This window comes from Engystomops pustulosus, chromosome 2 (assembly GCF_040894005.1).
Source record: "Engystomops pustulosus chromosome 2, aEngPut4.maternal, whole genome shotgun sequence".
NCBI lineage: Eukaryota > Metazoa > Chordata > Amphibia > Anura > Leptodactylidae > Engystomops > Engystomops pustulosus.
This window is the reverse complement of record NC_092412.1, coordinates 115880827-115906437: the sequence shown is the minus strand read 5'-3', so window position 1 is coordinate 115906437 and position 25611 is coordinate 115880827. Positions and strand designations below refer to the sequence as shown.

General features: G+C 40.1%; 1 protein-coding gene and 1 long non-coding RNA gene across 12 annotated transcripts in view; one reads left to right on the top strand and one right to left on the bottom strand.

The window, feature by feature from the left end:
- The window catches only part of LOC140116586 (uncharacterized), a 98531-nt gene extending 89131 nt beyond the window's left edge, over window positions 1–9400 (bottom strand). The window contains exon 1 of the long non-coding RNA XR_011852834.1: window positions 9315–9400. This is a non-coding gene — a long non-coding RNA (uncharacterized lncRNA). The remainder of the gene's footprint in view (window positions 1–9314) is intronic.
- Window positions 9401–9842: 442 nt separating this feature from the next.
- Window positions 9843–25611, top strand: part of MSI2 (musashi RNA binding protein 2) — a 466329-nt gene continuing 450560 nt past the window's right edge. For 10 of the 11 annotated variants that reach the window (XM_072136101.1, XM_072136094.1, XM_072136099.1 and 7 more), the window contains exons 1-5: window positions 14480–14813; window positions 15095–15135; window positions 15373–15454; window positions 16152–16236; window positions 18947–18988. In XM_072136101.1, coding sequence (XP_071992202.1) covers window positions 14752–14813; window positions 15095–15135; window positions 15373–15454; window positions 16152–16236; window positions 18947–18988 — 312 coding nt within the window. In that variant the 5' untranslated portion in view covers window positions 14480–14751. Of the gene's footprint in view, window positions 9930–14479; window positions 14814–15094; window positions 15136–15372; window positions 15455–16151; window positions 16237–18946; window positions 18989–25611 lie in introns of those variants that run through there. The other variant, XM_072136093.1, reaches the window with a different exon arrangement.

The window sequence follows — 25611 nt, the reverse complement described above, 5'->3', positions numbered from 1 at the left end:
ACTTTTTAATTTTTCCGTGTATAGAGCTGTGTGAGGGCTTATTTTGTGCGTAATAAATTTTACTTTCCCATGATGTTATTTATTATTCCATGCCATGTAGTGGGAAGCCGCAAAAAAATTCCAAATGTGGAAAAATTGAAAAAAACTGCATGTGCGTCATGTTCTTGTGGGCTCAGTTTTTACGACTTTCACTCTGCGCTCCAAATAACACCTCTACTTTATTCTTTGGTTCGGTACGATCGCGGTGATAACAAATTTATACAGGTTTTATTGCGTTTTAATACATTTTCAAAAATTAAACGAATGTGTACAAAAAAGAAAAAAAAATGTTGCCATCTTTGGTGTTGTGGATAATATTATATAAATATGATATGATAAGTAATATGAAAAGATCTTAGCTTCAGTATGTCCTGTGTTTTTTACATTTTTCACATATTTGAAATGAACATCCCTTCAAAACTAAAATAAACCACATAAAATATAAATTATTCCAGTGATACACCCTCAACTATTTGTATATTAAAAAAAGAATGTTTGTGATTGCACACTGTGCTTTACCAAAACTTAATAGTACCTTGTATCCAAATGTCTGTGCTCGGTGATCTGATGACCGTTTTGAGGTCTCATTCAAGATTCCTTGAGGTATAAGTCCCAATAGGGTCCACAGGATACTCCTAGATTTTATTGATACAACACGTGTAGCTTTCACAGAGTCCACTTTGGTGACGTCACCCACAAAACCCTACGGCAAGCGGTAGAGAGCTATTTAATCCCATCGGCAAAAGAGTATCCAAATAATATATCCACTTACTCTCTACACGGGACATTTCATTGCTAAAATTTCCTCCTCTCCGATTGGGTTATATTTGCGCTATGCCAAATATTAGCGTGGCTGTTACTTTGGCTGTGTATTCCCGTCATTTTTCCTTATATTCCTCAGATGTTTGTTAACTCTCGTATTCATAGATCGTTTTGTTCTTCCTATGTATGCTTTTTCACAGGTGCATGTTATTCCATAAATGACACTTTGGGGCACTTTTACTTACCCGGTCCCGGTTCACGAAAGTGCATTGTCCGTCCGGAATGCACTGTGCCGCAATTCACTGAGATTGTGCGCCTGATTTCCTGAAACTGCCGTTTCCCCGCTTGCCACACAATTTTGAAGTTAAACTCCGCGGATTGTCCGAATCCGTCGGATTGTCCGACGGCGCGTCCCCCGATTTCTGTCGAATGAAAGCCGCCAAAATCCGATCGCGTGCACCAAAAACCCCTTTTAAATCCCTGTCCCAGCGGCGCAAAATGGTAATCGTCGGGATGTCAGACGGAAGTTAGTAAATGAGCCCCTTTGTGTGTAACAGGCTTTTACAGTGTGAACAGGGTTTTTTTTTTAATTTCAATATCCTACACCCTTGGCATTTTTTACAAGGTAAAAATCCATTTGGTTTTGTCCCCATAGTGCTAATGTCCCCACAGTTTTTTTATTTGTGTTATTCTGGTATTTTTCACCGCTGGGGCTACCATGTTGACCATGTTTTTTGCTCTTTTGAAGATAAATTGGTTTACTTGGAATACGTTCTCCTATCACTTTATCTTCCCTCTAAATAGCCCAGTGTTTTCTTATAATTTTCTTAAATATACCTCATTGTGCAGTGTAATTGACTATAAATGGAACTTTGATTTTTGTTCTTCACTATGATGTATCTCTCCTAGGTTTTCTCTAGAGACTATGGGCCACATTTATCACTTTTGTGCGCCTAAGTGTAGTAGTTGCGCCTAAATTCTGGCGCACTGTTTTGCCAGAATTATCACACGCTACAACCATCTGTGATAAGTATATTTTCTGCCTCTTATTAATCACTTTACTTTAACACAGTTTAGGCGCAATTTTGGCGCAGTTTAGGCGCAATGTTAGATTCGGGCACTTACATGTCATCCTGCTACAAGCTCCTCTCTGCTTCTCCCACAGCCCAGAATGAAGATAACACTCACAGCAGCACCCAGGTGTGTGACACCCTGCACCCAGTGACCTCCTCAGCAGGGGCTTCTCCTGGAGGGGATCCCCCAGTGCTGGTCTCCTGCTGCACCCCTGTAATTCTGCACAATATCCCCCTCAGACACTGTGCAGAATTACATGGGGGACACTTGTTTGTAGTATCTGCAAGCTTCTGCAAACTTGTGCAAACTTCTCTTGCTCTTGCTGTGAGTTGAGGGTTTTGCAGAATATTTTGTAAATAGAAGGTGATGATCTGTAAATAGAGTCTGCAGCTCCTGTCTGCAGTGTATCTAATGTATCTATTATATGTTCTAGTGTCTGGCTGAGCTTTACTGCTAGAAATGAGCTCTTCTGCAAAGGGGCTCAGTGCTTTCTTCTCAGATAAAGCCACCTTCGGGCTGGAGTGTTTTTGCGCCCGTTTTTGCGCCTAAATGAAGACGTTGCAAGTGATGAATATCATTAGGCGCAGCAAAACATCTGGATTGCTAAGATAGATGAGGGAAAGCTGCTTATTTTTGCTGCGCGGCTAGTTTGGCGTTTAATCGCAAAAATGGCGCAAAAACGGTGCGCCTGAATGAAAAGGCGCAAAAACAACAGAAAAAACGAGTGATACATGTGGCCCTATAGCTGCGTCTTGTTTTGCTTTCTCCAATTCATTAACCTTATATCCCTTTTCCTCATATTTATTTTGCAGGTCTCCTGCTTCTTTTCAATAATCCTCCATTTGTGTGCAATTCGCCAAATACAAGTAATTTGACTTTTTGGTATATTTTTGGGACCCTATTTGGACTTATACCTCAAGAAAACTAGAATAAGACCTCAAGCAGTAATCAGATCACAGAGCACACAGACATTTGGGTACTATTGAGTTTTGGTAAAGCACAGTGTGCAATCACAGCAATTGTTTTTTTCTTTTTTAATATATTTATTTATCTGTAGTACCAAGATAGGAGGTTGCTGTGTATTGATGCCAGATTGACTGCGCCAGTGAAAAGTCTAAGTATTTATTTGTAACACTACCAGCCAGTGGGAGAATACTAGCCTCAATAAGCCCCAAGTCATACCAGTGTAGTGATATAGTGGGTCTTAACAACTTCCATAACACCATTATGTGTTGTGAGTTAATATAAAGCAAATATTAAGACAGGTTTCTATATGGCTGTCCTGACAGGATAAAAGTGAACTTCATTTGTACTTACTTTTTAAAGCAAAACAGAACAGCATAAAGAAGAACATCAGTGTGAACAGAGCTTTTCACAACTGCACTGTTCATCAGAGATACTTCTGCAAGTACTCAGGATAAGAAGTAAGAAAACAGCTTGACAATATTGCATGCAGCTTGGTAGATTTAAATGCAAATGATGTAACTAATCTACTAAGTGCACAATAGGGTTCAGGCACCCCTGTGCTAATATTTCACCAGATACAAGAAAAAACTATTCTCCACACACACTACATAAATGAATAAACTGCCGATATGTGTGTAGGACATTTTTTGTTTATGGCAACCAAGTAAAAACATACATTCATATAAGAACAATAGAATAAACATAATTAATGATGTGCGAAAACCTGGTCATTTTTATATCCAAAGATTTAGATATTGGCACAGATTTATTAAAGCGTTTGCACCAGTGGGCCATTGACTGTGGGCCATTGACAGGATATGTTCAGCTTTTCTGCCTCTATCGTATATTTCAGTTGATGGCTGTAGATGTAAAGCATGTGTCAGGATGCATCAGTGAATCCTCTGGACCACCACTGGAGGTGGTACTAGCCGACACTCGGGACCGGAATCTAGGTGGCACATGGTCTTCACCAGAGGCCGCCGCAAAGCGGAATGGTCTTGCTGCGGCGGTGTCCAGCCACACTTGAGCAATTTCCCCAAGTCAGAGTCTTCCTATGTAGAGCAATTGGTACGTAGGTCTTGCCAGGAGGTAGTTGTCGAAGATCCACAGGCGCAGCCAGAACCAGTCGCTCAGGATGGATGACATGCCGAGGAGCCGGTACTTCCCTAATGATATCTGAGGCACGAGAGAGGGCATTAGCCTTGATGTTCTTCTCAGCCGGACGGAAATGAATGAGGAAATCGAATCGGGAGAAGAAGAGTGACCAGCGGGCTTGATGTGGATTGAGTTGCTGAGCAGTCTAGAGATAGATGAGATTCTTGTTGTCCCTCCAGGAGGTAACGCCATTCTTCTAAGGCGAGCTTAATCGCCAGCAGTCCTCGATCTCCTATGGAATAATTCCTCTCAGCGGAGGAGTAAGTCTTAGAGAAAAATCCACAGGTGAGGGTTCGGCCTTTGGGACCCTTCTGTGGGAGGAGGCATTCACTTCCAAATGGAAAGGCTTCTCCTTGTCGGGACGTAAAGAACTGGAGCTGAAGCAAACACAGACTTTAAATTCGTAAAGGCCTCCTTAGCTGCCAAAAGCCAGAGTCGGAGTTGAGCACCACAATAGGAGAAACCAGAGAGGAGAAGTGTGGGATGAACTGTCAGTAATAATTAGCGAATTTTGAAGACTGTATGACCTTTTGATCAGTTTTTATTAAATTTGTTATATGTGAAAAAGGGTGAAAAGTGGTGTTTTGAGCTTTTGCGTGTTATTTTCCATTATGGGGTTAAAAGCCGGGAATAACTGCTATTTCATTTTGATAGATCAGAAATTTTGGGATGCGGGGATACCTAAAATGTTTATGATTTTTACTTTTTATTTTTATATCAGTTCTAGGTAAAGGGGGTGATTTGAATTTTTTTTTTTTTTTTTTACTTTTTTATATTTATATTTTTACTATCTTTCAGATCCCCTAGGGTTCTTTAACCCTAGGTTGTCTGATTGAGCCAACCATATACTGCAATTCTGCAGTATGGTAGTATATGAGGATTTTACCAATCATCTATTACAATTTACTACTGGCATACTGTTACAAATGATCAGAAACTATATGGCCTCAATGGCTTACAAAAACCAGCGGGGAGCAACAATCTAAGCCAAGATGGCGGCACCCACATGCTGCTGTCTTTTTGGCACTGCCGGAAAAGGGTTGATGCCCCCTAGTACCGATCGCAGGTGTTCCCGGTGGGTGTTTGCTGCAATATCCAACAACCACCTTGTATGAAGAGGGTTGAGCCAGTGAGCCCTTTTCAAACACCCACAGCCCACGTGTGACATACTAATACATCACAAGACAGTAAAGGGGTTCATTCAGAGGTCGCACTAAAATTTTTCCAAAAGGGTAAAAATACTCCTCTCACCATTTTTGAGGATTATTTTTACCCGAAGAGGAGTATGAAAATTTCGGTAATACACTGCGCACACTGCACTGCGCACACTACACTGCGTACACTACACTCACACAGCGCACACTACACTCACACAGCACACACAGAACATTGAACACACACTACACTCACACAGCACACACAGAACACTGCACACACACTACACTCACACTGCACACACTGCACACACTCACCCGGTCTTGCTCTTAAAGGAAACCTACCACTTGTAGTGGCAGGTTTCTGATGGGAATACCGGGCACCAGCTCAGGGTGAGCTGGTGCCGGAGCTTATTTTCGTTAGTGTTTTAAACCGCGGTATCGCGGTTTAAAACACTTTTTAAACTTTATAGCCGGCGCAGGCAGGTACGCGCTCGGCGCTTACTGTGCGCGCGGCTACATAGGAAGTGAATGAGAGCCGCGCGCATGGTAAGCGCCGAGCGCGTACCTGCCTGCGCCGGCTATAAAGTTTAAAAAGTGTTTTAAACCGCGAACTGAGCTGGTGCCCGGTATTTCCATCAGAAACCTGCCACTACAAGTGGTAGGTTTCCTTTAAGTCCCGTCGGGATCACATAAACGCAGGCAGCAGTGGGCAGGTAGAGATGGAGCAGGACAGGGAGCAGCAGACCCGCTGTCCACAGGTCTTCTGGGGCCTGCGCTCTCGCTCCGGAGCGCTGCTGACACGGATCACCGCGCGCTGGGCCGCTCAGCCTGCGAACTACAGGGAATAATTGCTAAGCGTAACTTTACGCATGGCAGTTATTTTGGGGGGTAATGGCGCCTCATCACGCGTCTATAATGCGACCTTTGGGTTCATTATTTTGGAATTAAATTCAGGTTCATTTTACTCTGCAGTAGAGTATATTTTTTTGTATTTGTATAACCAAATTACAATACCCTTTTAGAACATTTTACATTATGAATGTCCCTGGTTTCTTACAAGTTCATGTTTGCATTGGAAAATTTTACTTTTGTTATGTTATTTTCTCTTTACTGGTGGTTAGTGATGAGTGGAAATATTTCGGTCCATATCAAATTTGGTGGATTTGACACCCACAAACTCAGAGACTGAACAAGCACTAATGTTCAGGATCCAGGTCTGTGTTTGGGAAAAAGCACCAAGCTGCTTGATTGACTGTAGCCCCTTAGCAACCACTGGATGTCCTCAGTAGGCATTTCTGTGATTGAGTAGGCTGGACATGTAAATCAGCCATATAAGAGCAGGGTGACATGTCCAGAGTGTGTGTGAGTGTGAGTGTGTGAGTGTGTGCTGCTCTTCATAGTGTTGGTCAGATTGGCACTTCTCTTTGCAGATCACTTAGGTATTAAGGACTGGAGTTACTAGGGACAGGTGTAATCTGAAATAATTGCCCTTTTTAGTAACTCTAAAGAACTGCATTAGGCTACTCATAGGCTGCTATATATAGTGCATGGGTATTACTATTGCTTATAGAGGATTATACAGCAAGAACGTGAAGGTCCTGTCTAAAGGTAATACTGTCAGTGAATAGTGGACGCTAATGCTTAGATTGTAAAGGTGCTTCTGTCCAGGTAATAGTGTACACTAATACATGGATTGTAAACGTGGTCCTGTCAGATTGTAAAAGCACGTCTGTCAGTGAATAGCATGCTCTAATACCTAGATTGTATTGGTGTCGTTGTCAATGAATAGAATTCAGTAATTCCTAGACTGTAACGGTGCTGTTATCAGTCAATAGCATGCAGTAATACCTTAATGGAAAATGTGCTGTTTTAAGTAAATAGCATGCAGTAATACCCAGGTCATAGAGAAGTTGCTGTCAGTGAATTTTGTGCAGTAATACCTTGATCACAAAGGTAGTATTGTCAGTCAATAGTGTGCAGTAATACCTGGATTGTAAAGGTGCTCCTGTCAGTGAATAGCCAGCACTAATACCTAGATTCTTAATGTGATCATGCCAGTGAATAGTGTGCATTAATACCTAGATTGAAAAAGTGCTCCTGTCAGTTAAAGGTGTGCACGAATACCAAGATTGTGAAGGTGCTCCTGTCATTGAATAGTGTGCAGTAATACCTAGATCATAAAAGTGCTGTTGTCAGAGAAAAGCTTGCAATAATACCTAGATAACAGGGGTTCTGCTACAGTGAATAGAGTGAAATAATACCTAGATCGTAAAAGCTGTCAGTGAAAAGAGTGCAGTAATATCTAGATTGTGAAAGTGCTAAAAAATATCTAAAAGAAGAAAACAGCGGGTCCCTAATGCACTCACTGGAATGCACCACCATAAAAAGTTTAATATAGGAAACAGAAAAGGGGGGGATGGGAAAGGTGTGAGTGTTATAAAATATTAAAATTATTTGTAATAATAATTTTAATCATTTTGAATTAAAAAAGAGAATTCTTTGTCTCAAAAATCATAAAATCTAGTGATGTGTCACTTAATAATTGGTTGACCACTGTAGCCTGGTGTTATTTTCCACCTATGCACTGATAATACATTAGGCAGGTCCCCTGTTTTTCTACAATAACCCCTTATTTTTACAGATAGATAACTTCAGGAGAACCATCATTGATGGAATAGTGTGGTGGTCCTGATATTTGCTGAATGGTGGTGCTGTATGCATTTTCCATCGAGAGAATGGACACTAATGACCATATAAATTATCGATTGCAGCAATTGTAAATAGCACTTGAGACATATAGCGTTCCCCTGTTTCTGAGCACTGGACACTGTCTCAACTGTCTCTTGGGGCTATCTTTAGTCCAGGTGGTAGGTTGTAAACACTTGTTGATGACCTTGTTGGGGTACCCTCTAGCCTTGATACGTTGGTGCATCTTTTCAATCCTTTCAATCCTCTTGTCAGGGGGTTACTCACTAGGCGATTGATAGAAGTAAACTGTGCGTGGGAAATGGCCTGTTTGGTGGGTGGTGGATTGCACCTCGTGTAATACAGAAGACTGTTTCTGTTTGTTGGCTTTTTATAAAGGTCTGTGCAAAGTCTACAATTGTCATCCAAACTTATAAACATTTGCAAGCGGATGGAAGATGTTTTCTACACAATTATTATTATTTATAGAGCATTATTAATTGCATGGTGCTGTACAATCAGTAAGGGGTTCACATACATTACATTAAGAAAAGAACAAAAGCAAGTACAAAATACAAAACTACAGTGATCTGGAGAAACGTGGAAGGAGGACCCTGCCTATGAGGGTGCTATACAATACAATAGCATCTTCCAAAGTTGGCACCCAAGACGAAATGATGAGTTCTGTCTTTGCCTTTAATCAAGAAGATAGGCAAAATATAGTGCAGAGAATAGAGAAAATATAGTGGAGAGAACTTTCTGCAAATTGGTCAGTCACAAGCTACATTGCTCCACTCTGGCTGAGTACACTAGAGTGGAAAAAATAACGCACAGACTGAGAGTCCCATTAAGACCAACAATTTTTTAACTCTGTCCACTGACAAAATCTGTCTCATCTCTCTTTCTATGTGTAAAATACTAGTATATAAACTGTGGACCCTGATAATCTAACCACATTGTCAGGGCGCTTTCACACAATGCATTGCGGCACGGTTTTTGATGCGTTTATGACGCATTCCAAAGGCTTCAGCCTTGATAACATGCTGAGGTTACACCTCAGCCTTTAAAATGTGTCCAAAAACGTGACACAATGCATCGTGTGAAAGCACCCTCAGGGCATTGTAACTCACAGCACTACAGGGATCATAATGTGGCTGCTTAGAGAATCCCTGCCAACACTCTGGAATCTTACAGTGGCCATTACTGAGTGATGGGGGCTAGAACAGAAATAAAATCGATCATTATTGTGTAAACATCACTAGGGGATTGAAATTTGAGAATTTTCTTTGATGGGCAAACCCATTTAATCTTTTTTTAATCCCCTTTTCTCCTTTTCTTTGCTGGTCATCCGTCCTCACTGCATACCTGTATCACTATCATCCAGAACACTCACATATACCTGCATACGTTATTTTACTACTGCTACAATTTACATATACACTTACACATAGACAGGACTGTTAGAGATATACTAACATTGTCGGTGCTGGAAGCCTTACTGAAGGACAGAAGATGGCGAGACCGGAGGAAAGGTGAGTACCGTGGGGTTTTTTAAAATTAAAACCTGCACAAAAAAGAGGGAACATTAAAAAAGGGGGCTTAATGGACGGAACATTATAAAAGGGGGCATAACTGAGGGGGCATAAGGAGAGGGGGAAAGAACGGGGGCATAATGGAAAGGGCATTAGGAGTGGGGGTACCTGGCTCTCTCTCAAAATTCTCCTAGCTGATCAGTCAGGCCAGCACCTTCCTATTCCTAAAAGCCATACAGCCACCTGATTTAAAGGGATAATGTCACAACTTTTTTTTATTATAATAAATGATTTAAAAAAATGTATTATACATATTTCCTAATATTTATTAGAATATAACTAAATATACATGTAGGCTGTATAGTGCATGTAGTGCATGTACCCACTTGCTGTACGGCTCCCCCTGTCTACAAAGAGAACCCGACTCTACCTGCTAGGAATGCGCTCACTGTGAGCTACTGAGCATGCTCCGTTCACATTGAAAGTCGGAGCACTGCTTGTTGCTAGGGGAAGCCAGCGCCATCTTGCTGAAGACCGCAGGAGAGGAGCTTCCTGTGTGGTAAGTATAGTGGGAAGGAAAGGGGAGGCTACCCGGGCCAGCCATGTTAGTGAGGAAGCTGCTGTACGGAGAATGCAGGAGCATCAGACAGTAAATAACTTTTGCCTTCATGGAGCTATGGGCTCTGAGCGCTGAGAATTACCTAGGTGTCAGCCGTGCCTGAGGAGATAGCAAGGTTATCTGTACGTCTGCACACCCTCACACATGGTGTCATAAATCAGGCAGAGGCAAAGGAAAAGTGGAGGAACTCTTTAACCCCTTCTTGTCTGATTGTTAAAATCCTTCTTGTGGTTCTCAGTGTTTTTGCCTCAGCTTTCCCCAAAATGGACTATAAATGCACACAAAGTGCATTAACACCTAGCCGCTAACTGTCCAATCCATGTAGCCCAGGTGTTGTTGCATATTGCATCTTAGGGAACGGTCACACGTAGCGCTTTGAAACCGAATCAAAGTGCACATGGACGTATCACGGCCAATCACATATACGTTTCTATGCAAATGCACGCAATCAGCACCCATTTCCATATAAATATATAGTCAAAGCGCTATGTGTGACTGCACCCTAAGGCCAGCGGCACATTTGGTGTTTTGAACCCGCTTTTGGGACGTTTTTAAGCAGTCTGTTAAAAAAAGGATGCGTTTTCAAAAAACGCATTGCTTAAAAACGGGTTCAAAACGCCACGTGTGCCGCCAGCCTAACGGCGCGTTCACACTTTCCACTAGCGTTGTGTTCATAACGGGACGCTAGCGCACAGAGGGTGGGGCTCAGGACGATCACATATGCGTTTCCCAGGAAACGCATGCGATTCATAACCCGATCGCATGCGTTTCTCTGGAAACGCATATGCGATTGCCCAAAGCCCCACCCCTGTGCGCTAGTGTAACATTATGAACGCCCTCAGGGAGCGTTCACACGTTGCGTTTTGACCTGCGTTTTCATTGCATTTGAAACGCATATACAACAGCTGAGGAGGGGTGATTTGCCTAATTACATCACTGTTAACATTTTCGTTTACAAAACGCATCGTAAACGTGATGTTAACGCAAGCGTTAACAATGCGTTAACGCATGCGTTTTGTAAACGCATGCGTTAACATTGCGTTAACATTGCGTTTACATACTTAAATGGTAATGTAATTAGGCAAATCACCTCTCCTCAGCTGCTGTATATGCGTTTCAAACGCAATGAAAACGCGACCAAAACGCAACGTGTGAACGCGCCCTCAGAGTGCGTTCAGTTTTTCAGATGCAGTTTTTGAAGCCAAAAGCAGTTGTGGACCATAATGGCTGAGAACATATCATTGAATGAAGCTATTCCTCCTCTTTTTTCATTCCACTCCTGGTTTTGACAACTGCATCTGAAAAATTTAATGCGCAAACGCACCCTAAGGGTGATGCCACACATGGTGTTTTGAATCCGTTTTTGGCCCGTTTTTAAGCAAAACGCATGCTTTTTGCTTAAAAACGGGCCGAAACGGGTTCAAAACGCCATGTGTGGCATCACCCTTAGGGTATCTGCTCAGGTTGCCGATTGTCATGGTTGATTGTTGATTGTCTGTGAAAATCAACATCAGATATGCACATTTTTTATGTCTATTTTTTATGCGGATTTTCTTAAGTTTTTTAAGCATGCGTTTATTTTTCCTCTTTTTTTTCACCTGATCTGATGTCATTTCAAGCATATACTGGATTTATGCAGAAATTTTACACTCCTATAGACTTAAATATACAACAAAAAGCATAAAAAATCTGAGACAATGCACAAGGAAAATAACATGATCATTATATTATTTTTGCGCGGGATTAAAGCTATAGTCTACATTCCTTTTTCAAAATCAAATTCACATTAATGCTGCTGTTACACTGCAGATCTGCAGATTTGCAGATTTTCTTCACCAAAATCTGCACAGAATCCTCAACGTGTGCAGATGACAATGTCAGCTCATTCCGCAAAAATTTACACCTTACACCGGTCTGTACACTGATGTATGAAATAGTTACTGATGTCAGAATATGCCAAAATTAAGAATTATTTTTTTTTTTTTGTACAAAAGATTTTATTTTATTAAAACATATAAGAATTCGTATAAAATTACTATCTTCGTGATCATATCGACCCAAAGAATTAATGGGAGGTGTCGGGCAGAAAGCTGTTACTATGGGCTATTGTGGGGGTAGCGGCCTTTTGACTATTGGCTACTCTGGTGTCAGTTCTCTGCCTCACACTATAGCCAGCTTACCCATGCCATGCATCAAATGAACACGTTAAAAACATAAGGGGGCATTTATGATCAGGCAGGGAAAGTTTGCCTTTTTTTTCCTTTTCCCCCTCCTCTGATTTATCTGTGGGTTTATTTCCCATAAATAACCTGTGCCCTGGTTTTAGTATGTTTTTGGTGTAATTTTTATGCCTGCTACTTGGTTAGTTGCTTTCACATCTGGAACCCGGAGAACACTTAAGACAAATTAAGTACAAACCTGGTTTCATAGTGGTGGTTAACTTCTCAGTTCGCAATAAAAAGGTCACAACAATTTCCACACAAAAAAACAAAAAAAAAATCTAAGAAAACAGTATGCAAAAAAGATGCTAAATTCCCACTAAGTGCCACTTGGAGTTACTGAGGAACTGTTTTTTTTTCTTACATTTTACTTTTCTGTTGCTGTTTCTGGGCCCAACTCCACTTCTCAACCATTATGTTCACAAGTCAAAATTTGAAAAGTTCTGCCTGTAGGGTTTACTGAGGTACACATTTTTTGGTTTACTATTCAATAGCTTTCAAAGACTCCTGGATAGACTCTTTTATGAATAAAGTGCTGAATATCTTCACATATTACCACTAATTAAAGTGCACATATAATAAGTAGCAATATGTAAAGGTGTTTGACACAGCAGGGAGTCAGAACTGTAGCTTTAGAAAGCTGGTCTACCTACCTATAGCATAGAAAAGCAAAACAATGTGTACCTCAGTAAACCCTACGGGCAGAGCATATTGGTTTAAGAAATGGAGTTATGTGCCCTATTAACAGACCAGTAAAATACAAGAAAAAAACCATTTCCTCAGTAATTCCTACTGGCACTAGATGTTACAGCATACTGACATATCCCTGCATTTGAATTGTGTTTTGAAATACAATGGGGAGGTGTTTGGTCTTATCACATATGATATGGCTTTTTGCTAAAACACAGATGGAACAACCACCATTTGTTTGCGTGCAGAACATATGGTGCTTGTTCCCTATTGCATGCGATTTTTGTGGAAAGTCATATGTGGTTGGGCCAAGCCCCTCTCTGTTGCATTTGAAGTGCACCTACCTTTTAACAAACAAGAAACTGTGCCTCAGTAAACCCCACGTCATAACACATCAGGGATCCTTATGCAAAGCCATTTAGTGCCAGTAGGAATTACAGAGTGACCGGTTATTGTATTTTACTGGTATGTTAATAGGGCCCAAACATAACCATAAAGGCTTGAGAAGTAGAGTTAGACCCTCTCAACAGACCAGTAACTTGCAATAACCTCTGTACCTCTGTAATTCCTACTGGCACTAAATGTTTTTGCATACTGATGCATCCCTGATGCCATATAACACAATAGAATTCCCAATATACAGTACGAGAACACCACTCATTGGGATCAGTGGGGATGACTTCATTTATAGTGACTGATGCCTTGGTACATGGAGATCCTCCACTACTCTCCCTGGCTGTCATACCCTTCTATTGCAGTGAGGGCAATGACAAAATGGTTGTTGCTGATTGTATTCAGTAAAACAATCCCCCTCCCTGTGCACACAGTTGAATAGGGGAGGGGGCATAAAAATATTATAAGTATATATTTTATTTTAACATAATTTGTCACTTTTAATGATGCATTCCTTTTTTAACTCTGTTACTCCTATCCAGTGGCTACATGGTCAGTTTTGCTTGACCTCAGATGGCTGCAATCTCAGCTCAGGGCCAATGCCCTTGCATGTTTCTAGCAGAGTGTGTTAGGGGGCAATGGAGAGAGGGCATTACTATACTATACTGATTTAATAGAATGGGACAGATTGTAACTAGGTATTGCTCCTAAGACAGTCACATTGAGTGCCAGGTCTGCATTTGTCATATGTTTTATAATGCATCTTTCCGGTTACATATTTATACTAGTTATACTATTTATACTTCTGCAGATCCCATGGTCTCATCACATCTGTCAACTCTGCTTCCAGACCTGGAATCACTATTGCCAGATTTTGACCTCTTTATGTATTTTGTATCTAATATGTGGCCGTTTGTGTACAATAGGTGATTGTATCATACTGAGTTTCACTTTTGTCTCGTTGTACATCACCGTGTTTGATAAAGACTGAGTGCCGTCACTCGAAACGTTACACGTTACATTTTGTATTGCCACAAAAAGATAAAAAATGCAAATAATCTTCACTTTAAAAGCAACGGAGTGGCTGACATTATTCTGAACGGGCAGCGTGCTGGGAGACAGGGGGAGGGTCCGCTGCTGCTGGGGGGGCGGGAGGCGGAGGAGGGGGCAGAGCAATGCTGAGCTGATCCCACGTGTGACGAGCTTCTTCCCGGCTCAATAATCTTGTGTTGTGGGCTCCTCGTAGCTTAGCTGCTGCCAGTCTCCCTGTGTGACACACAGTAGTCCCAGTGCAGGAGTGCCGCCGCTGTCACCGTGTGTCGTCTATGTGTGTGAGCCAGGCTGCGGCCGCTCTGCCCTGACCACACTGCTTTCAGTGCAGTTTTTATTTGGTTTCTTATTTAGTTGTTATTATTATTGTTATTTTTTTGTTATTCTTTTTGTGACTGTGTCAAGGGGCTATGGAGGCAGATGGGAGCCAGGCCACCTCCGGGAGTCCGAATGATTCTCAGCACGATCCCGGGTAAGTTCCATGGCTGGGGGGCACGGGGGACAAGGCTATATCCCCTCCTGATGGCTCCTTCTTCAGTGACACCTTGATTTCATAGCGTGCAGGGAGCACCCCTCTCCTTCTCTGCCTGCCGGTGCCCACTGTCTTCTCTCTTTACCGTCTATCTGTGTCCCTATCTTTGCCCCCTCTCTCTTTCTCTCCACTACCCCTTTAAGCTTTTGTAAGTTACACGTCAAAATGGCCGATGTGACATCTGTGCTGACTTGTGTTGTGTTTTCTTTTTCCCCCTGTAGTAAAATGTTTATCGGCGGCCTGAGCTGGCAGACCTCCCCAGGTAAGGCTGCTGTCATGCCCCTCTCTGGCTCTTTGTTCCATACTGCCAGCTTCTCCCTCTCTCTGCCTCCCACTTCTCCTCTCTCCTTCCTTCCTTCTTTATTTATTTATTTCCCCCTTCTGAGTCCTCTATTCGACCCCTATGGCTGTTTGGGTCTCTTTGTACACAGGGGGTGGCTGGTGCTGGGCTCTTTCCCTCTCCTGGCTCATAGCTGTCATGTCTTATGTTTGTGTACAGACAGCCTCAGAGACTATTTTAGCAAATTTGGAGAAATCCGAGAATGTATGGTGATGAGGGACCCCACCACAAAGCGATCCAGGTAATGTTTATGTGTCATGTATGAAGAATGTAGAGGTTGTTGTGGCCAGTACGGGCTCTGTGTACTCTGGAGTAGCCTGGGCTCAGATACCATCTGGATGTAAAGCTTCCAGTTGTAAGGCACACACCCCCCTGTCTCACCACCTTCTCTCCGCCTGAACATCACTACAGTCACTGATATTTGCCAGAAAACTGCTCTGGACCATTCACGAAGTGTGTAAATACAGTCCTGTATCCAGTCCCTCAATTCTCCTGGGTGGTGCCTATGGTACAGGCTCCATTCTGCCCACTGCCCATGTAGTAGTGTATCTCTGACCCCAGAAATAGTAAGCTGGCCTCTTAAAACTAGCTGCTGAGACTTGTGTAAAGTCTGTCATGTTATTCTGGGATGTTTCGATTTTTCTAGTTACGTGATGTGTAAAAATATTATGCAGGAAAACTAAAACAAAGTGTATCCCCAGCCTGTCCTTGCACATACATCTGGCATCATTTGTCCCTCTGCCAGCTTTGTAAACACAAGGAGGGGGTACAGCTTCCTCTTCTGATATGACTTGTTAACATGTAAATCAGTGTATATGTGTGTTTTATTTTAATGTTTGCCTTTTTTGTTTAGTTTTTTAAAATATATTTTCCATGTTGTATCTGTGCTCAGTGTTTAGCGCTCATTGTCATTTCTCTTGTTCTTTGTCTGATTTCAGAGGCTTCGGCTTTGTTACGTTTGCAGATCCTGCAAGTGTAGATAAAGTATTAGCTCAACCCCACCATGAATTAGATTCCAAGACGGTATGTTGTGCCTTTTATTTTTTCTCTTCTCTTCTTTTTTTTTTGATGTTGAATGCCTTGCTGGAATGGTGCGTCTATCAGGCACTTGACTGTAGACCTAACATCTGTTGTGGCTGAAGTTTTAGCATCACACTTTGCTCATTCCATGTAGCTGCTTCTGTATCAGTTATTATCTCTTTGATCCTGGGAGCTTTAGCTGTAAATATTATGATAAGTGGCTATAAAATACTGCTTCATCCTACCCCACTGCAACTAGAAGGTGACTATAGGTCACCCTGATTTACATTATGTTGGTAGGCCAGTTGAGTTTAGGGATTATTATGCTGATCATGTCACATATGACTTTTGTCATATCATGCTATGCTTTAGGGCTAGTCGTAAGTGACTGTTAGTTTGTGTGTTTATTGAGCACAAGGTAAAAAGCAGCCTTTTTTGCACCCTATTACCCAGTTTAATTATGCCTTAACAAAGCTTGGAGAGAGGACGCTGACAAAAGATCCCCCGTATTGCTGCTCCCGTGCTTAATGAGGAGGGAAAGGTGAGCTAATTACACTGATTAGATAAAGGATTTTTTAACAACTGTTAAATGTCACAATTTTAACTGTGTACTCATCCAGCCAGGCTCCGCTACTGCTAGAAACAGATATAGGCAGAAGGAGATACCAGGAAAAGAATATTCTACTAATCATGATGCTACGGAATTATTCATCCGTCTAGATGCTTGAACGTATTCATGTGTTTGTGTGGGTTTTTTTTGTATGTGCATAAACTGTAGTAAAATCTGGCTTTAGGTTGTTTTTTGTATTGTTTTTTGAACCAATGTAACTATTCCAACTGAGGTCAGTGAACTTCATGCCTGCTTCTTTTTGTTGCATTGTCCTTGTTGAATATAAATGTAACATACATATTTTATATAGTAGTATAGAGCAGTGTACTACTTAGCATACCCTTAACAGTATAAAGTAATTTTAGAAAGTAATTAGTAATTTTTAAAAATCATTTTGAATTACTGTAGTATTATTAGTAGGCCAAAGTTGACTTTTTTTGGGGGGGTGGGGACACATGAACATAGGTGAAGAGGAAGGCAAAACGCTCCTTAGAACGTAATGGTATGTTTGTGTCTGTCACCACATTCTTGATAATTGTTAATGTAGCGTTATCTAGTCTTTGACTCGTGTTTCAACATTCAGTGCAGGAGGCTGCTCGGTTGGGTTTTGGCATGGAGTCACCGCTCTTGTTTACACTTGCGTTAAAAGCTTTGATTTTAGGTAATGGCCCACACAACACAAAAATAGTGTCATAGTCATTTTTTCCTAGCAGATTTGTAGATAAAGTAAGTAGAATTTGTCCATGACTAACTTTTATTTTTGTGTGTGTGTGCTAGACTTTATGTAATAGTAGTAGGTGGGCATATGGTGAGTGACATCCATACAGGTCCTCAAAGGGTTATACTATAGCGAAAATAAACTCTACATCCTTTAAATTCCGCATTTATCGTTCTATGTTTTTAAAGAGCCCTAGTAAAGATTGGGGCTCTAGATAAATTGTCGTTTTTTAATTTCTTTATTATGTATCTGTATGAAAAGATCTCACCTGTTGCATTCACCCATTTATGAAGAAAATATAATTCTTTTTGGAGAGGTCTGAACTATGGTACATTTTTATGGATCAGCATTAATGGCTCATAATAAGGAGGCTATAGCTGTCCTCTACATCACTACAATATAACCATTTCACAGTATATAAGGGGAGCAGATAGTCCTTATTGTCATTGCCCATGTTTGAGCAAACGTTCAGTGATGAAAGTGGAGTGCTGCCTCTACATTACAGAGCACCTGGCGATTTCCGATTAAAATTGTTGGTGGCATTACATTACTGCCTTTCCAAGTAAATAGGATAGTGGTGGGGGAATCTATTGCAGCAGTTTTCTCGGTGGAACTGCTTAGATTTGTGTGTTTATCTCAAACATTTTGAAGGCTTACACATAGCTTCTTGCCAGCCACAACATTTGCTTATTTCAAGTCCTCTAGGGAAAATCCACTTATTTATTTCTTAACTGTAATGGACTGCATGTCGCTTTTTAGCAGAAGGGATTTATGTTTTGAAGCAGGTATTGGCATCTGTATTTGTCCGCGTTATCAGTGATTAGGTAGGGACGGCAGCATGTTGCATTGCGGGCAGCTCAGAGTTGTGGCTCTGAAGGGGTTGAGTTTACCACTGATTAATCTGTTGGGTGAAGGTTTTTATCCAGAATTGTTTGCACATCTCTCTGCAGAGTGGTGCATTATGAAGAACATGCAAATAACTTTAAGTTTTAGCTGTGGGGCTGAAACATCTGTTCAGCACACTGTGCAAGAAAGAAGCACTTTGTTATACAGAGATCAGTGGGTCTCTTGTGTGCTTGAGACTTGTCATTTTTCAATACATTGTAATAAAGGAAATCAATGTCATTTCTGTAAGGTACAAACAGAGCGGAGATGGGGGGGGGGGGGGGTTTCTAGTCTAGTAACCCTCTTTGACTTTGTCGGTGCTGCAAAGCATTACAGGGTATGCTGATATAGCCTATCAACAGTTAAGTGATAAATGCATATAATACCTCCCTTAACTATGAGCCATTAATCTCGAAGTAGGAAAGATGAATGCAAACTACTCACTATTTTTTTTTTTTCTTTTTTTTCCTATTTCCTTTCGTTATGTCCTGTCCTTTCAGATTGACCCTAAAGTTGCATTTCCAAGAAGAGCCCAGCCCAAGGTAAGTAGGAGGATCAATAATAGGATTTTCGGCACACAGAGAGTCATTGTTACCAGGCGGTTCATGTTTCAAACAGGGAATTGGAGATGAAAGCTTATAAAGCTGGAGCGCATGGCGTCTTAAGGGTATCAGCATATGGCTGGGAAACTACAGGAGAACTGTGGTGACTAAGTTTAACTCTGTACTTACTAGGCCACATTTTGATTGCTCTATTATAAACAGGCAAATTACAATGGTTGGCAGTTTTATGATTCTGCGTCATTTCTAAGTAGCAGCAAGTAGATGCTTTTGGTTGTAATTTTCTGTTTTTAACATTAAACATTTGTTGAAAAATATTCAGTGATGTGTTTTGTTTTTATTTTTATTGTTGTTATTATTTTTTTGTTGCTGTGTTACCTGGGAGATCTTGTCATCCTAGCAGTGGTTTAATGATGAATTTATTGATTGCATGAATGGATAAATAAAAAATGGGCATAAATGGGATAGCGTTTGTTTTGTGTAGTAGTTGTCTTTGTAATTGCATGCAGATTCTATGGACTTTTATAAAGTGACAGCAGTTTTAATTGGTGGCACATTAATCGGCTTTGCTGGCTCGTCTGGTCACAGATGTCATCATAGACCTGGAAATGTTTTAGATGAAATTTCTACATCTGATTGGGTCAGAATTTGAGTTTCAATGGCACGTTAAATGTTGAAAATATTGTCTGATAACCTGACTTGGTCCTTTTGGAAAAGCTGAAATTACTATAATTTTTTTTTCACATTTTATAAATTACCATACCACATTGGATTTTTTTGAAGTTCCAGCCTTTTTGAGCTGTTCACAATAGGTGAGCAGCAAAGATTGAAGGCCAGTTCATAGCTCCATACCTTTCATCAGTTTTTTTTTTTTTTTCTGCATCAGTCAATTTGAGCCAAAACTACAATTTAGAGTAGTGGGACACACACAACAGGTACAGATCTTCCATTATCTTCCTTGTTTTCACTGTTGCCTCTTCACTTGGTTTAGACTCACAATAACTGATGACAGAGTTGTAAACTGTGTCCTGTAGCTTAACAATAATCATTCAATAATCCCTCTTTTCGATTCATAATCATTGGGAATGACTCTGAACCACTGAGCAGAGGCAACAATGTAATACTTCTACTTCTGGAAAGTGATAGCAGCAGATTTTGGATCGGAACTAGATTTTTAGCTGATGTTTTTCAAGGCTTTATACTAAAACATCTACGTGTTATTTACTTCATCATCCTGAAAATCTGATATTTATCACGCCTTCAGTAGAATTCATGCCGATTCAAACTATGTTACAATGCAAACACTTTCACTTTTTCTTAAGTTCACATTCTGAAAACTTTAATTATGAAAATAAAAAAATGCCAGTTACACATAAATGTACTGAATGTTGACATGGTATACATGATAAAAATGGCACTTTAAATTATTCAGCACCTTCATGCAATTTTGCATTGATGCGTAAAGTTGTGTGAAATGTATAACATTCTAACCCAAGTAGTGTCTAAGGTGCACATCACCAACCAGAAATAAAAGTTTTCTCATGCTACTGTGTAAAGGTTCTCTTTGTCCAATAAAATTAAATAAAATAAATACAATGCACAACCTGCCTCTCCGTACATAGAGAGAACACGCAGGCCTTGTTTTTGTAATTGGTAGGTGCACCAGTGGTTGTATCTCCATTCATGCGTTATCTGGAAAGGAATTCTATGGTAAGAATTCTGGTAACTACAGGTTATCCCGTTAAAGGACATCTACCACCATGATGAAAGACTGTATGCAGACGAGCCTGAAGAGGTCCAGATCCAATAACACCTATGGAGCCTGGAGCCCCTCAGGCTCATTTTCATACAGCCCTTCAACTGACTTGTAGTGTAGATGGCCTTTAAGGAGAAAGCTGTACTGAAAGTTACTGGCAAAGTTTCATTAGTTATAGAAATTATATACTCTGATAAATATATTCTTTACAACAGCGGAGAGAACATGTAAAAAACTTTATTATAATAACCTATTGGTCCCTGGAAGGGAACTTTTGTTTTCCTTCTCTCACTACCCCCCCTCAACTTTAACAACATATGTATGAGGTAGGAAAACTTTTCATGCTGTTCCGAGATGTGTGAATTACATCTGCCTGGATAAAAACGTAAAAAAATTTCTTTGATTCTTTCTTTAAAACATTTAGACTAGCCTCTAGAAAGGTTTATGACTTTTAACTCGCCATTGGCTAGTCGGGTGGACTAGTGTGACGGTTCTAAAGTCGGGGCATACTGTATCGAGATATTTTTCATGGGTTAACCCGGCTTGTATGCTTCACCAAGAAGTTGAGCGCCCTAAATCTTTAAGCCTAGTATGAAACCACTTATGTTCTTGTTGAAGAAAAATATTATTTATGTCCTTAGTAGTAAATGTTTTACTGACTATAACATATTATTGTGTAGTAACATTAGTCACTCTTTGGTATAGGATTTTGTTACATATTTACTCTTTGAACTGTATTTTAATTTCTTAATATGCATTTTGGAACATTGATACTTTGTTGTAGATTTGTGATGCGTCATACATACTGCAGATCCTTGTCAATTCCACCATACTAAATGTGGCCTAATAGTGTATGCTAAAGATTAAGATCAACAGCATGCACTTTGTAAATACTAATGTTCTCTCCAATGAAGAATGTCTCAGCCCTTGGAACGAGCAGACTGCTCAAACACTTATGGCATAGCCGGGCTTGGCTATACTGTAACTGTAATGTAACCACTCCCTGTAGAAGAATAAAATGATTGTTACAATTTTTTTTAAATGTTGCTTAAGGAATTAACACCTTTAAACAAGTGATGGTCTATCCTCATTCAATTTTTTTTTTAAATGTTATAATTCTAGACCTCTAGGGGGCTGACAGTAGGAATGCCTGCAGATTATGTACCAGAGAGAGAGAGAGAGAGGCTCCTGCTATCATCAGCACCAGCTCTAGGTATTGTGGCAGTGCCCCATAGACTTCAGTTGGACAGATCTTCAGTAAAACCTGTGCTATAAGTAGTACAGCGGGCACACGTAAACGATACCAGCACCCCCAGACCTTTAAAATTGATGGCTTACCTTTAGTGTTTTTCTTTTTTTTTTAAGGGATTAATCCCTTTAAAGTTCAGTGTTGGCTATTTTCTTGTCTCTCAGTTCTGGCCTAGTTATGAGCTGGTAACAAAGTTATTCTTTTTATCCCTCCTGTACATAGGACATACAGTTATACGGGAAGCAAAAAACTTCTCCGGTTTGGGTAGGAATAAGACCTGCTCTATCTTATGCAGCTCGGTGAGTCAGCTCATGCTTGGGGCTGTGAAACCACTGCCTTATGCCTGAACCCAAAGACTTGCGTAGGGACGTGTAGCTGTAGAAAGAAAATGTCTAGCACACATCCTCAATTCCTAGTTGTGTGCAAGAGCCCTTTAGCTCTAGGTAGCAGGTGTAACAATCATCTGAAGCCCCACATTACCAGTTTCCTATGAAATGAATGGCCTATCCATACAATTCATAGACACGTTGGGCCCTCCAGTGAGAACCGGACATTTTTGGCTTCCACGTTAGGCTTCCGATTATTAGTTGTTAATGTCAGAAACGTGTATTTGGAAATTATTTCTAGCTATTGGTTTTTATTTAAGTTTTAATAGTAATTGAACTGGACTTTATATTTGGATGCGAGTTAGTGCTGTTGACTGAGTTGGCTCCTACTACCCCCTTGGACCCTGGGCTTTGTTACAGATGGGCCTAATGATGCTTGTTCTCTCTGGGGACTGCGGAAATACATTTTTGCAGTGCCATTCATTTCTATTGTACGTGAACATAAAGTGATTAATTAGCGCCTTGTAAAATATCCGCTTGTGCGCAGTCTTGTGCTGGGAAATTAGATTGCTAGCTTCACTGTGCAAGTGACAGATGAGGAAATATTCCCTTGAGTCGTGGGTTAGAAGCCACAGCAATACAAATAATATTATCTCCTATAATATTACGCTCCTATGTATGTGTAGGATAAATCTTGACGTTCCACAACACAATTACCGTGGAATTGTTATTCTTCAGGATTATATATAACATGAATGTGGAATAGTCAATTAAATTTTAGTTGCCTAATAACGATTTTATGTCACTTTTAACACCCTAGATTAACGTTTTTATAGGTGCAAGACAATTTAATTCAATGGTATCATTTTTTAAAATTTTACCTATTTTAGAAGTGTTTCTCTGTCTTGACTCCTTAGATCTTTACCCATGATCTTAGTGTTGTTATTTAAACAGAACGAGTTCCAGTCACTATTAATTCTTTTTCAGTTGTATGCATATAGAACCTATTGTTCTTCCTTTCGAAGAGAAAGGAAGTAAAAGTCCAACAATGTAGCACAATTAAAACAAAAAACGACTAATGATGTCAAAAATATAAATACTTTATTTTAATCCGATAACAAACACTGGTAAAAAAAATGATCTTGCCCCAGAGGGGACACAAGATAATGTTGCATGCCAGACAACAAATCATAGTGGAGAAGTTGGGTATTTAGTAAGAACACCAATGGCCATATCTATCGGTGTGGTAGTGATGGGAAGCATAAACCAATTACAGATACAGAACAGTAGTCATAGAAAGTAGATGAAGTACAGCTTACCCATATTAAAATGATCGCTGCCTGGAATGACAACAGCCCCTAGTTGTATGCATATGCAGACCTAGGAATTGGCTTAGTTGGATTTTGATATATAATATTGGCTACAAAATAAAAAATAGAATATGTTGATATGGTAATATTTCTTCACACTTGTGCTAAGTCCAGCTGAGCAGGGTCATTTTGGTGTTGGATTTGTATAAAAGTTTATCAGCTTATCTAACTACAAATTCATCTGTACAAGCTCTCACCTGACTTCATGGTAAGCATGCATGTTTGGCTTAATGGTAAAAGAATAAGAGGCCGCTGTCAGGCACTTATACATGTGGATCCTTGTTTAATCTGATAACACTTCCTGTATGGGGATCCTCAGAAAGTACCCTTAAATACTAGATCGTTTGCCAGTCCCACCTACAGTAAATCCCCAAATTACAAGGTTGAATGACTTTTATTTGAGTTGTATGACCAGTTTTATTTGGGACATACTTGCTATAACTTCCTATCTTTTCTCAAGAAAGTCTTCTGTCTGTGCTAATAGCAATATGGATAAATGTACATAAACATACAATCTTAATTCTCCCATCTCAGTTGTCCAAGGTCATTATTTGGGACTGAACTTTAACAGAGTGTGAGCACTTGCTATTTTTAGTGTGTATTTTCAGCACCTTATAATGTAGTATTAACATTAGCTGAGTATGGAAATAAAAATGATTCATCTGACATATTTCTTGTAGTGGTCAGAAAGTGAACAAACATACATTATACTAGAGCTTGTCTCTTCTTCCCTAATAGGAATAGCAAGGGTTCCCATACACAATACATAAAACATACACTTGTCTTACAAACCTTTAGATATACATGTATTTTGAATGGGTGCTAGGCACCCCTGGGGTTGGCTCCGGTACCTAAGAACAAAAGTATTGGATGCATTTAGATCCAACGGTGTAATCCTTCTCACCAAAAACTTTCTATTGAAGTGAGTTGGGAGTCCCCTCTCTATCTAGCTATCTATATAGAGAGAGACTATGGGAACTTAGTATGTTGTGATCCGCATGCATACAAAGACCAATCTTATTATTATTATTAAACAAAAGTTTTATCTGAACAATCCTCAAAGCATAAGACATCAAACTGAACATTTTTTCTCGTCATTGCAAGAATTGGTATTCTAGAGCTTGAAATATAGTAGAAAGAAGTGGTGGATCAATTGATTTCTAGTAGATAGAATTCAATGTTCTTCTCATGTATAGATCAGTGCGGAGTGTGACACCAAACCAGGGCCACCACTTCGGAATACATAGCTTCAAGTACATTTTTTGAAGTTGAACAGTTTTGTTCACTGACTTGTAGTGTAAGCTTATCTCAGCAGCACAACACTGGAAAGCTTTATAAAGATGTTGTCATGAATGAGGAGAAAACAAAACTGTTCATTTGAAAGGAATTAATGATAAAAAAAAAGTAGTCTTAAGTTCTTACGTTTTTCCAGTAAAACTCTAGATGCAATGAAGTGGTTAAACCGCTTTCCTTGAGGCCCTCTTACCTCTTCCTAAGCTCTAGCTAATATTAATTAGTGTGAAATAGAGAGAAGAAAGATCATGGGTTATTTTTATACTGGGCAAGGAGCTTGTGTTTTAGAAACAGATTGTGGTGTTGGATTATTGTTGCACTGGAAAATTTTGGGCTTCTTTTCTTATTGTTGTTCCAGAATTCTGATGTAAGTTCAATCTTCCTTTTGGCGCAAATCAATTTAGACAAATTTAGTGTTGATTTTTGACCAAAAAGAGCAGGTTTTTGCACCTTGCTAGACACTCTGTGAATGTGGCCTAAAAAGAACGTTTTAAAATGCTCCGGATTTACTAGTCACTAGAAAATTTGTTGTACAGTACAATGGTTTTCATGGTGATGCACTTGGCACTTCTTTGGAATGCCAAAGAAGATTATCTATATTTTTTTGTAGA